General features: G+C 34.6%; 2 protein-coding genes and 1 pseudogene across 3 annotated transcripts; 2 read left to right on the forward strand and 1 right to left on the reverse strand.

Annotated features, from left to right (window-relative positions):
- LOC104741626 (CBL-interacting serine/threonine-protein kinase 23-like) lies at positions 1,337 to 5,290 on the forward strand. Of its 2 annotated transcripts, none has more exons than XM_010462517.2 (15): positions 1,337 to 2,024; positions 2,112 to 2,174; positions 2,418 to 2,489; positions 2,586 to 2,693; positions 2,777 to 2,857; positions 3,008 to 3,061; positions 3,166 to 3,291; positions 3,488 to 3,577; positions 3,692 to 3,811; positions 3,894 to 4,019; positions 4,237 to 4,353; positions 4,447 to 4,503; positions 4,589 to 4,663; positions 4,797 to 4,875; positions 4,976 to 5,290. In XM_010462517.2, the coding sequence occupies exons 1-15, from the start codon at positions 1,809 to 1,811 to the stop codon at positions 5,032 to 5,034; spliced, it is 1,443 nt and encodes a 480-aa protein (XP_010460819.1). In that variant the 5' UTR covers positions 1,337 to 1,808; the 3' UTR covers positions 5,035 to 5,290. The 2 variants fall into 2 exon arrangements, with proteins under 2 accessions (XP_010460819.1, XP_010460820.1); XM_010462518.2 differs by having other exon boundaries at positions 4,982 to 5,290.
- Positions 6,125 to 7,228, forward strand: LOC104743631 (annotated as a pseudogene).
- On the reverse strand, positions 7,370 to 9,439 carry LOC104741627 (putative tyrosine-protein phosphatase auxilin). The gene is made up of 5 exons (XM_010462519.2): positions 8,880 to 9,439; positions 8,188 to 8,770; positions 7,998 to 8,087; positions 7,717 to 7,896; positions 7,370 to 7,617 (listed from the first exon to the last, which is right to left on the reverse strand). Exons 1-5 carry the CDS (start codon positions 9,359 to 9,361, stop codon positions 7,573 to 7,575), a joined length of 1,380 nt encoding a protein of 459 aa, XP_010460821.1. The 5' UTR covers positions 9,362 to 9,439; the 3' UTR covers positions 7,370 to 7,572.

Consider the following 12,749-nt stretch of genomic DNA (forward strand, 5'->3'; position numbering starts at 1 on the left):
TGCAAAACTAAACAAAATTTTTGTTTTTCTAACATAGGAAACTCTATATTAATTTCAATCAATCATATTCAATTACTTCAAATTTTTTAATTTTTAAAAAAATTCCTCTAGATTTTCTGTCTTTCATATATAGAAAATCTAAAGAGTTCCTCTACTAAATATAAAATATTTAATCTATAATAAGATATTTGGAAAAGTAACATTACCAAATAAAATCCGTATGGCAATTAATTTTTATAAATGTTTTAATTATATTATTTAATAAACTTTAATAAATTTAAATTATTATGGGACGGGTTATGATCGATATTCTTATAAATTTAAAATGTCAATAATCCATCGCTACGACCATCAGTATTTTATACTAAAAAGTATAGGCTTGTGGTGTACCGTTGAAAGATGGTCCTTACAATTAAGTCTATCGGGATTACGGATTTTAGCAAGGTACGTCTGCAGTTGGCGGGTTGTCCCGAAAACTACAAATATAAGATTAAAATAAATTTATTATATATAAATAATATTTTTACATAGTTATGTATATATAATACGTGAAATATGTGATAATGTGAGGAAATTTAATTTATACTAATTAAGATATTTACAAAATATCAATATTATAAGTTATTTTAAAATTTCTTTTTTTTCTTTGCCACTAAATTTTTTAAGAATAATTAATATAAAATTTAGGTTGAGGACATGCTTGGGTATATAAATTATTATGTTGTATATAAACCGCAAATTAAATCGTAGAATTAACAATCAAAATACAATTATATAATCTTAAGCTTAAAATAAAACGTAGAAATTAACTAACAATTACAATTTGAAATTTAATGATTTTAGTAAAAAAAATAATTCTGCAGTGTATCGCAGGTTAAAATCTAGTTGTAATTAAAATAGAACTAAAGAATCATCATATATTAAAATAGAACTAAAGAATCATCATATATTGTATAATGGATACAAACGTTACAAACAAATAAATAACCACTGTATTACCAGGAAGAAGATTAAAAAAAAACGCTACTTTGGTAACGGTTTTGACTTTTGCCATTGGAACTTTTCTTATTACCCAGTTTTTCACACTTTGCATTAACAATAATAAAATCTGCATAAGCCTAGAGAATCATTATTATTAATAAATGTAACTATAGCATGCGTCAGAAGAAAAGAAAATAAAAAAACCACAGATATAACCTTCCTCGTATAATCCCTAAACAGAATTTAATTAAACATTTCCTTAATTAAATAACTTTACTGACCAAAAAAAAAAAAAACAATTAAATAAAAAATTAGTATAAGTAATTTAACTTTAAATAAATCCTCTTCCACCCATAGAGAATCAGAAAATTGTTACTCGCTTTCTTTCTCAAAACCGGCTTCGATTTTTTTTTTTCCTTTGTAGCCGAAATTTGCGATTAATATCAGAAAAAGAAACATTAAATTGCCCAATTCACCTTACTGAAAAATTCTTCACTACAAAAATTTGAAAATCTTCGTATTCTGATGAGTCTTCGTCTTCGTCTTCGTCGTCCGATTTGAATTTTCTCCGCACGCGAAAGTTGAAATCCCCCGATATTTTTTTTGATTATCCGGTCTCCGGGTTCCCTTTTAGGGTTTTTTTTTTTTTTTTTTTAATTTCGTCTGCAGATCTCTCACGATGAGCGTAGCCAAATCCCAAGTATGGCAGCCATGCAAGAAGAAGAGGTCCTCCTCCTCCTCCTAATGATTCATTAGCAAGAAAGAGATCTATCTATATCTATAAAAGCAAGCGAGATTGAGAGATTGAGAGATTGAGAGAAAGAGAGATGGCTTCTCGAACAACGCCTTCACGATCGACTCCTTCTGGTGGTGGTGGTGGTTCTTCAGGTAGGACACGAGTTGGTAAGTATGAGCTTGGTAGAACTTTGGGTGAAGGAACCTTCGCTAAGGTCAAATTCGCTAGAAATGTTGAGAATGGTGATAATGTCGCCATTAAGGTTATTGATAAAGAGAAAGTCACCAAAAATAAGATGATCGCTCAGGTACTCTTTGTATCTTCTTCTCTTTGTTTATCTGATTTACGCAGCCTGTGTGTGATATATAACCTTGGATTTTGTTATTTGTTTTAGATCAAGCGTGAGATTTCTACAATGAAATTGATCAAGCACCCAAATGTGATCCGTATGTTTGAGGTTTTTCATTCTACATCTCCCTTTCTTCTGAGAGCTTATTATATTCCAAAGTTTTTGTTCTTAGAATCTGAGATTCGTTTTGAAGTTATGGAACATAGTTTTGTGGTCCCTGGCTAGGCTAGATCATATCTTTATATTTAACGGATTTTTGATTATTCTATGTTTTGGTATCTTTGTAGTTACCGATTGATTCTCTTCTTCTTCTTCTTCTTCTTCTTCTTCTTCTTCTTCTTATTTGTTCAGGTGATGGCTAGCAAAACTAAGATCTACTTCGTCTTGGAATTCGTTACTGGTGGAGAGCTTTTCGATAAAATTGTAAGCTTTCATTTAAAGAATGTGTTTTTTTTCTTCTTCTTAATACTATGTGGTTAATGAGATGTTGATTTCTTTAAACATTGTCGTGTATTTTAGTCAAGCAATGGGAGATTGAAGGAAGATGAGGCGAGGAAGTACTTCCAACAGCTTATTAATGCGGTTGATTATTGTCATAGCAGAGGTGTTTATCATCGAGACCTTAAGGTTAGAAAAAATTCTTACTTTTTGTGATACTCTTTGCATAGTGTTCTTGTGATCAGAAGTGAAAGTTTACCTTCTGGTTGCAGCCAGAAAATTTGCTGTTGGATGCTAACGGTGCTTTGAAAGTGTCTGATTTTGGATTGAGCGCTCTACCTCAGCAAGTTCGAGTGAGCATCCATATATTGATTTCTTTTTCTTTTATTTCCCTGTTGTATATTGTGATAGTTTGATAATTCATCTTACTATGTATGCCCTCTAAGGAGAAAGTTTTCCATGAGTTATCAAAAGCTGATTTTGTTGCGATCCTTCTTCTTTAGGAGGATGGGTTACTTCACACAACATGCGGAACACCCAATTATGTTGCTCCGGAGGTATTATCATCGACTGCTACTGAAAACTGGCACACGGTTGTCTTGAAGGTATCAAGTCTATTATTTTCTAGTCTCGGTAACCTTGTATTTTTTTTTCTCTTTAGGTAATCAACAACAAAGGTTATGATGGAGCGAAGGCGGATTTGTGGTCTTGTGGAGTAATTCTCTTTGTCTTAATGGCTGGTTATTTACCTTTTGAAGATTCTAACCTGACTTCATTGTATAAAAAGGTATTACGCTTTCTTCTTTGATGTTTGTTTTTCTTTTGATACATATTCATTTTGCATGCTATCAGAAAGGCTTCAAGGTTTGAATTTCTAGAAGGTGTCATTTGGTTTTGTATGGGGAGCCTCTGTGATTTTTATAGGACACGAGATTTATATAGCATTAAAATGTCACCTCAGTCTTCTTTCTTCATGATTACAGATATTCAAAGCAGAATTTACCTGCCCTCCCTGGTTTTCTGCAAGTGCTAAGAAGTTAATCAAAAGGATTTTGGATCCCAGTCCAGCAACGGTATCTTTTTCTTACCCTTGCTATATTAGAGTGGATTTCCTTTGAAGAGGCAAAGGCTTCTATTAGATTGAGTAGATCTGAAAGCTTTACACTGGTTTTTTTTATATTGGGCAGAGGATCACATTTGCTGAGGTCATTGAAAATGAGTGGTTTAAAAAAGGGTATAAAGCACCTAAATTTGAGAATGCTGATGTCAGCCTTGATGATGTTGATGCAATCTTTGATGACTCAGGGGTAAGGCTTATGTTCTTTTGGGGGTTTTCTTTTCTGTAGTTTGTCCTGGATGATTGATCAGTTTGTTCTTGTTTGTTAATAGGAGTCTAAGAATCTTGTTGTGGAGAGGCGAGAAGAAGGACCCAAAACACCAGTAACTATGAATGCTTTTGAGCTCATCTCAACATCCCAGGGTCTCAATCTCGGTTCACTTTTCGAAAAACAAATGGTACAAAAGTCTGATAAGTAAAGCTGTTCCTTAAAATTCAGCCTTCAAGGCTCTTATTTTGTTGACGATTTTAAACTATCTTTTTGCTGGTTTGGTCAGAACCTAATAGGAAGTAGCTTCTTGCCACCAAATTTTAGTGACCAATACGTTTCTTTGGAAGCCCATACTTAGTTTGATAAAGTCGTCATTCTGATCTTATAAGCATCTCTGATTTCAGGGCCTTGTGAAACGAAAAACTCGATTTACTTCCAAATCTTCGGCTAATGAGATAGTTACAAAAATTGAGGCTGCGGCAGCACCTATGGGCTTTGATGTCAAGACAAATAACTACAAGGTTAGAATACTGTTACATATTTACCCGTGCTGTGGAGTTGTAATGGTTTGTTGCTTCTGATAAGACCTTTTTACTATTTCTCAACTCCTTCAGATGAAGCTGACAGGAGAAAAATCAGGCCGCAAGGGTCAGTTGGCAGTTGCCACTGAGGTTAGCTTTCACAATGACCATTGCTCAACCTTTGTATAGTGTCACCTGAGAACCTAATTTTAACTTAATTAACATCTACCTTCAGGTTTTTCAAGTTGCTCCATCTCTTTACATGGTTGAAATGCGAAAATCAGGGGGTGACACGTTGGAATTCCACAAGGTATGCAAGGCTTATTATAAATGCTGATCTAGTTATATCAAACCCGAGCTTGTGCTTTTGTTTGCCAAATGGTGTTCCAGTAACTGATGTTTGAATCTTTACCCTTTTGTCTCCTCTCTTGCTCTTCTTTTAGTTTTACAAGAGCCTTACCACGGGACTTAAGGACATTGTTTGGAAAACCATCGACGAAGAGAAAGAAGAAGGAACCGATGGTAAGTATCCGCCTTTTGATATTATTATGTTTGCTAGATAAAGCCTAGAAAGGAGAAACTAACGAAACATCTGAACACAAATCATTTTCGTCTCTTCAAGTTTCAGGTGGTACTAATGGTGCCATGGCTAACCGGACAGTTGCGAAACAGTCGGCATAAGCTGTTTACTTTTTTCAAATATAGATTTTTTTTTTTCTTTTTTTAAATTACTATAGTAGTGGGTGGGGTTGCGAGTGGGTTTGAAGTTATACAAAGGAAGCGTTAAGAAGTGAAGCAAAGCAATTTGAAACTATATTGGGAAATGGGAATTATTGATAATTTAATCTTGTTTGATTCCATGGAATGTTGTGAATAGCATGCGTGTTGCGAGTATCTTGGCTTGAATCGATTTTTTAACCGGAAAGTAAAAGCTTTACAGATTTGGTTTTGCCATTTCTACAATATCAATCAATTAAAACCCCGAAAAAGGAAAGCGGATTAAAAACCAATATCAAAAATGTAGCCAAAAACAAATTAAATGTATTATGTATGATTTGACGTTCAAAGAGAAATTGAGAATTAAACGAAAACAAGGAAAGACAAATAAATGTCCATAAAGATTATGTCAAAGATGGAAAACTTGGGGGCCAAGTTACTCCTTGTTTATCAATGTGAACAGAGGGCGAAGAATGTGAACAAGATCGCAATTAGGGTTTGGACTTGAGTTGAGTTTAGTTTGGACTTGAGTTTGAGTCTAGAGTCTGTCTTTTCAAACATCAAATTTATTTGCCACTTTGAGGAAGAGTCTTTTACATTTGCTCTCAGGGTTCTATAACATATGATACATCATAAACTCTCCCAAGTTTCTTATCAGCTTATTCCTTGAACGCCTCTTTGTATATTACCGTGCAACACACATAGGACTCAACACAAGAGTCTTGAAGAATATAAATCTTCATAGATAGAGAAGCTTCAGCATGTGAATCCTCAGCCTCTGATTCAAGCTGCAGACCAAACCCAATCCATCCGGAAAAAATACCAAAAAAATAAGATTAGAGTTCTTTAAAGTTGGAAGTTAAAGAGATTGAAAAGGAAAGAAGAATATCCATAAAAAAGATATTGGAGATTGAACACTTGGTGACCAAGTTCCTTCCTTTCTCTCTACTAATAAAAAAGGGTTTTAGCGGAGATGTTAACATCGCCGATTAAGTTTTTTTTTTGGTTTCTTGTTAATAACGTAACACTTGCCTTTCGCTAAGAACACACACTCATGTCTCTGCTTCTCGGCCAGCCTCCGAAGCTCTGTCTTCGGAAACCAGTGTTTGTTAGAGCCTCTCCTCCTCTTCGCTCTAATGGCTTGCTGCAAACCCCTCCTTGTTCTATCATCGGCGCTGATCCTTGCGGAGCAAATCTAGGAAAACTCGTGATTATAAATGCTAACGAATGTGGCCGCATTCGTTTGGATAAGAAGGTGCCTATGGAGTTGGTGTATAATGATATTACTGAGGCAATGGTAACGATCGGTTCATCTCATGGCTGGGTAGCTACATTGAAGAACGGAACTGTGCGTCTCCAAGACGATCTTAACCCGGCTGCATCGGATTCAGATCCAAAACGTATCTCGTTACCTCCTCTTGTAACTCTGCCTCATTGCCAAACCCAAATCGTCACCAACGTGGCAATGTCTTTACCTTCTCCAGAGGATAAGGACTGTGTTGTGGCTGTCAAGTTCTTGGGACCTCAACTAAGCTTTTGCAGACCAGGTCAAAGTAACCCCGAGTGGACCAACATTACAATCGAAAACCCCTGTTTCTTCTCCTCCCGAGTCATGTTTTCAAAGAAACACGGCATGTTTCGTATACCCGGATCTGGAGACCACCTCATTGGATCATGGGATCTCCACAAACAGTACAAGAACATACCTAAGCTCCAGAAGTTGCGATATCAGTACCATCCTGGACAGATGAAGACGACACCCGAGCTTTTGAATTTGTACAGCACAAGCGAACACTTGGTGGAGTCATGATGCACAGGTGAAACTTTCTTGGTTAGGTGGTACAGGAATATCGTCGATAGCATCGACGGTGTTGCGATAATGGAAACAAGTGTTTTAAGGGTGTTCAAGCTTGACGAAGAAGGAAACGCGGTTTACACTGAAGACATAGGAGATCTCTGCATTTTCATCTCAAGGTCTGAACCTTTCTGTGTCCCTGCTAGCTCTTTTCCAGGCATGCTCCCTAACAAATTCCATATCTTTGATTTCGCCGAGGTCGGACTAGTCGATCTTGCTGAATGCAGCTACGAGGGTGGTTCATCTAGATTCGGATTCAATGCCCCATACCATATTCCACCTCAAGAGATTATAGAATACTAGTTTTTGAGTTGTCTAGAGAATCTATGTCATGTCTATTATTGTTAAATCTTTCAAACATCACTCTCGCTTGGAGACACTCACTATTACTCTGTTTGATGCATGTGAGACTTGCTCTATTTATTTCGCTTTCTCGTTTTTTTTTCTTATCAAGGTTTTATATTTTAATTCACGCATTGTTTTCTGTATATAAATAACATTGACAATGGAATATATATGTGACTTTTACAATCAAGAAACCAAACTGTGCTTTTTGTTTTTGCTCTTATTCTTCTTGCATTATAAACCGATTCTGAAAACCTCAAGTTTAATACAAACTGAGAGAAGAAATGTTTGCGGATTCCGGTTTAGCTAGAGAGCCCTTCGTTTGTTACGTACACTGCCCATGCTTCCTACAAATTTCCAAATGGCAGCTCAGATTTTTAGTGACGAGAACACAAAAAGACCGAAGCTTAAAAAGGCGATTTTTGATTCGGTTTTAGTAGTAGTACCTGAAGAATTGCGAAAACTCTACTGGCGACAGATTTCTGAATCGGTGAAGCTCCACCTCTTTGTTGTAGCTTGTCTGGATGTAAACAAAGCCGAGCTTTTTGATAAGCTTTCTTCACTTGTGATCCATCTCGCAGATTTGCTAAAGGAATCGCATACCAATTGCTATTTGACCAAAGAACCTGAAATAACAACAAATAAACAAATCCCGGTTAAGTAACCGGTCCGAGACAACATTAAAACCAATTCAATTTCTGATTTATACACACAGTCACACACTTACATGATGTAACGTTGAGAGGAGAAGTCTAATGTTTGTCTCTTTTCCGGTTAACCAGATTCTTATCTCTTCATCTTTCATCTCCATCTCCATCTGCATTATTCATTTCATTTTTATCTCATCAGTTTCTTGAGAAAAAGTTGAGTTTTTTTTCCCGGGAAAATGTCAATGACAACAACACTAAGTCACTAACCTCTTCTTCTGATTTGGGTTCTTCTTCGCTTCTTCTCGAATCGATAACGTCTTCTTCTTCTGTTTGCTTCGTTTCTGGTCTTTGTGATCTCTCTTTTGCCCAAGCTATTGCTTCATCCATGTCGTTTGAATCCGAGTTCCCTCCTCCTCCTCCTCCTCCTCCTCCTCCTCCTTCTTCTTTGTAACTATCGAATCGGTCTGAGTTTATCTCAATTACGTAAGAGCTCATCTCCTCTTCTTCTTCGTCTTCTTCGTCTTCTACTACGACTACCTCTTCGTCTCTGTTCCTTCTCTGTCTGGCATCAGTGTTGTTGTGTTCTTCTTCGCAGATGAAGGAAGAAACAGGGGAAGATGCAGGGGAGCTCGGTCCGTAATCATCCGTTCTTCTGAAGGAATTAGGATCTAAGCTAATTGTCTCCGGAGATGCTCTCCTGGATCCGGTGAAATGTGGTTTTCTGTAGTAAAAATCTGCTTTTTCCGGCGTGTTGTTTTGGCCGGAGAATGAATCTTTGGATGTTGGAAACGCCGGGAAACTCTGTTTCTTTGAGTCTCGTTTATGACTTCTTGAAGGGACGTTTAACGGTCTAAAGGACAAAAATGAAAACAGAGCATGTTAAAATTACGGAACTGTCCTTAAGAATTGTGAATAAACCAACAATGATGTGGATGATAGAATTGTAAAAGTTCACTAACCGGAGTTTGGAAGTGAAAGAAGAAAACCCGACGTCGTCGCCGGAAGTTGCCGCCGGTGGTGGATAATGAGGACTGAGCTCTTCTGAAGAGAGTACGGATGACGAATTCGATCTCGATTTCGCCATCGAGTTCTGTTTCTTTAATCCCTCCTTGGCCGACCCGCAGCGGTCGCCGAACACATGCTTATAAAATCCTTCTCCGCCGGAGGGAATCCTGAACGCCGGTAAGTTTCTGCCGTGAGATTTAGAAGAAGCAAGGGAGCCGCCACCGGAGAAATTCCCCGGCGGTCGGAAAATCTCGTCGTAGAAACAGTCCGAACGAGAGAAGTCGCCGGAGAATTTTCGGGTGAGGACGCTTCGCGGTGGACCGCCAAAAACATCGGCGAAATCTTCTGCGTTGATCCTAGCGTCCATTGATTTACGAGCTATGGAGAAGAATGGATCAGCGCCTAAACCCATCTTCATACGCCACGATTCATCCATTTCGCCGGTGAAGTCTCTTTTTTTTTCTCCGGTCACCGGGGAAGTCTAAGGGATTAGGAAGTGAAGAGAGTGTGTTGTGTTGTGTTGTGTAATAATGGACACTAAACGAACATGTGTATATATAGTAGGCAAACAAAAGATTTATTTTAATTATTTTCATCATGGTTATGGATTTTATTCGTTTTCAACTCTTTTTCTCCTTCAATTAAAATTTCTAATTTAGTTGTACCTTGTGGATTAGTATTGTGTACGACACATTTACACATACAATGCATTCAATGATTAATCCAAACATGTAATTTGTCTATTATAAATTGTGCTTCATTACCATTTTTATTGTCAAGAGTCAGAAAACAATACTAAAAGCAATACATAACGATGGTGTTATTTTTTTATTTTATTTTTTTCCTATTCACCATTTCGGTATCTTTTATTTTATTTATGTATCATTAACCATTTTTTTTATCCGCTAAATACGTGATGTTATCACGTTATTAATATTTTTTCTATTTCACAAAGAATGTCATTTTAGAATTTTAATATATTTTTATATTAAATTTTCTAATTTACCTCTTATTCCAAAACTAATTTACATTGAATCTAAATCATTGATGATTTATAAATAAAAATAAATGTGTATAGTTTTACAATTTTTTAATTTATGTAAATTGTGTCAATGACACTTTTTGTAAAATAGAGAGAGTAGTTTATTTTATTTATTTGACAACACAATGTTTTTTTTCAATCCCACGTCTAAATATACGACTTGAATTTTGCTGGTTATACTATGAAAAAGAGTGTGAAGTGACCTTAGTGCAGTGGCAGGAGATAAGTCTATTTGTAGAAGGCATCATCACACCAGGGATCGAGTCCCGCTTCTTACGAATGTAGGAATTTGGCTAATGAGCCGGCCAGTTGTAGTCCTGAAAAAAAAAAAAAAAAAGAGTGCTTAATCTAGAATACTAACTAATATTTGAGAGTTTGGAGCATTTAAGGACAATATGTGAATCAGCATATTTTGAAAGAAAGATTAATTGGCATAATCTAGAGTTTGAAATGAAACTCGTACCTACTAATAGTCTAGTAGTAATATCAAAAGGAACTATTAATTTTCAAGCTAATGGAGGGGGAAAAGAAGATAAATACTTTGGTTAAGTGAAAAGGTTAACATACTGCACACGCGCACATACTTCATGAAAAGGCTTTGCTTTGGTTATATTTCATGAAAAGGTTTCATTGAATTATCATCTTCTTTATATATATGTTGGTATTGAATAATCTCAGGTCTTATCAAACATGAGATGATCAATTTCTTAAAAGTTCACAAATCTATGTATGTATATGCTGTTTCTTTTTGCACTTGTACAAGTATGTGTTCTTTCTTTATGTTTTATGTCTTTCTAAATAGAGGCAAATACTGTAAATCTATATATGTAATAAAGATTTTGACTTTTTTTTTTGCTATCTTTTTTTTTTGTTGTTGTTGTCACCAAATAGCATGTTACCCACTTGGAGTCCCTAGTCTCTCAGAAGACATGATTTAATGGTTTCCGGCCTTTTGTTGTATCATTATTTTCTAGCTTTTTTTATATAATAATTTTCAAAAAATTATATTCATTATTTAAGTTTTTAGTTATCTTTGGGTGATAGTGGTCCTAGTGGAGTGTAAAACCAAAAACAAATCTAATCTATTTAGATTAAAAAGTATATACATTTTCAAATATTTTACAATAAACTTATCAAATTTTAGACCCTACCTCATAAAATATCTAACTATGATATATTGATATTTATGAATCCGATATCGTCTTGCATTGTGATAACATTCCAACATGTCTCGCGTTTGCTAGTTGTATTCCTAAACTATAATTATATACTTACAAGATAAAATGTTAATGGATCAAGGAGATATTTTTTTTTTTTGGTAAAAGGATCAAGGATATATTATCTCCGGTTAGATATATATGTTTGAAATAAAATTAAACAAAGATAGTATATTGTTTTTCAAAAAACATCATATATAGATGCCGATATATGTTCAAGAAGAACTAAAACATGATCTTTTTATTTACATGTAATTGTAAAACATGATGAATGATGATGTCAAAATACAAAAAAAAAAAAAACAATAAAGTTTGTGTTTCAAATCAAGTTCGACGAAGAAACACCATGTTCGATTAGTATTAGACAGTTTAACATGTCTAATTAATGACCGATATGATTGCTTAAAATTTCTTGTAGTAAAACTATTGTTAAAACTTGTTCTCTTTTTGTAAATCATCTTATTAAAAAGCTTCAGCTTATGATAAGTGGGAGGACTAAAGATCACGTTTTTCAATTGTTGACAGGTCATCGATAAGATATAAGATATGTAAAACGTAAACCATTTAACTGATTTATAATTAGAGTCACTCCCGATGGATATTCCTATTATGTTAGGGAAATGATTATATATAAAACATTTTAATTCCATTTCGATATTAAAAAAAGAAGTGGGTGAAGGAATGACACATACCCTTTGGAGGGGGACAATGCATGCTATAATTTGATGTCAATAAACATTCTTCCCCACCAAAAAGGCCATACCCTTCTTACTTTCCAACACATGCTTATCATTATTCCCAAATTAATTAGAAAGAAAAAAGATCGTTAAACATTTTTTTTTAATTTTGATGTCCCCGAATGGACAGATCATTAATTGATCATCACATTATAAAAGTGGTTTTATATTATCTTATTTTGTAAGCAATTGTTTTTTGGCATTTCCGGCATACAAATAGGTTATCAATTCCATTAATGTTCACAAGTTTATAATAATCCCCTAAGATGAACTACTAATTAGCATGGGTTAAACTCAATCAACGTCAATGAATCAATACGCTAAGAGCATGTCCAACAGGGTTGCCGAAGTAGTGACTCTGATAGTAAATAATAATAAATATGAGAAAAAATAGACTAGAGAAAGAAAAACGTTTCTTACTTAAGAAATTTAAGAAACGTTGCTCAAGCACTTCCAAATCATCTATTAATTTATTTATTAAAAACAATAAAAATTATTTAATTAAAATATAAAAAATTTAATTGTTTTTTAGAATCGTTGGGCGTGATTACCAATAGAATTGTTCTTAAAGAGTTTTTACTATTCTTGACTAATCCCCTATATATTAATAGAGAAGCACAATCTAAAAAAACAGATGTGTCGCTGCCAGAGAGCTATGTGTACCTTTTAGCAAAATACCCTTAAATTTTTTATTTAATTAAATTAACATGTCATTATATTTAAAAAAAAAAAGAACAATTTACTGAATAATAATTAGATTTGTCATCATTTCTCACACAAATTTAAATATCACATATTAAAACTAATTAAATAATTACATACTATTTT

The sequence above is a fragment of the Camelina sativa genome, chromosome 14 (assembly GCF_000633955.1).
Source record: "Camelina sativa cultivar DH55 chromosome 14, Cs, whole genome shotgun sequence".
Lineage (NCBI taxonomy): Eukaryota > Viridiplantae > Streptophyta > Magnoliopsida > Brassicales > Brassicaceae > Camelina > Camelina sativa.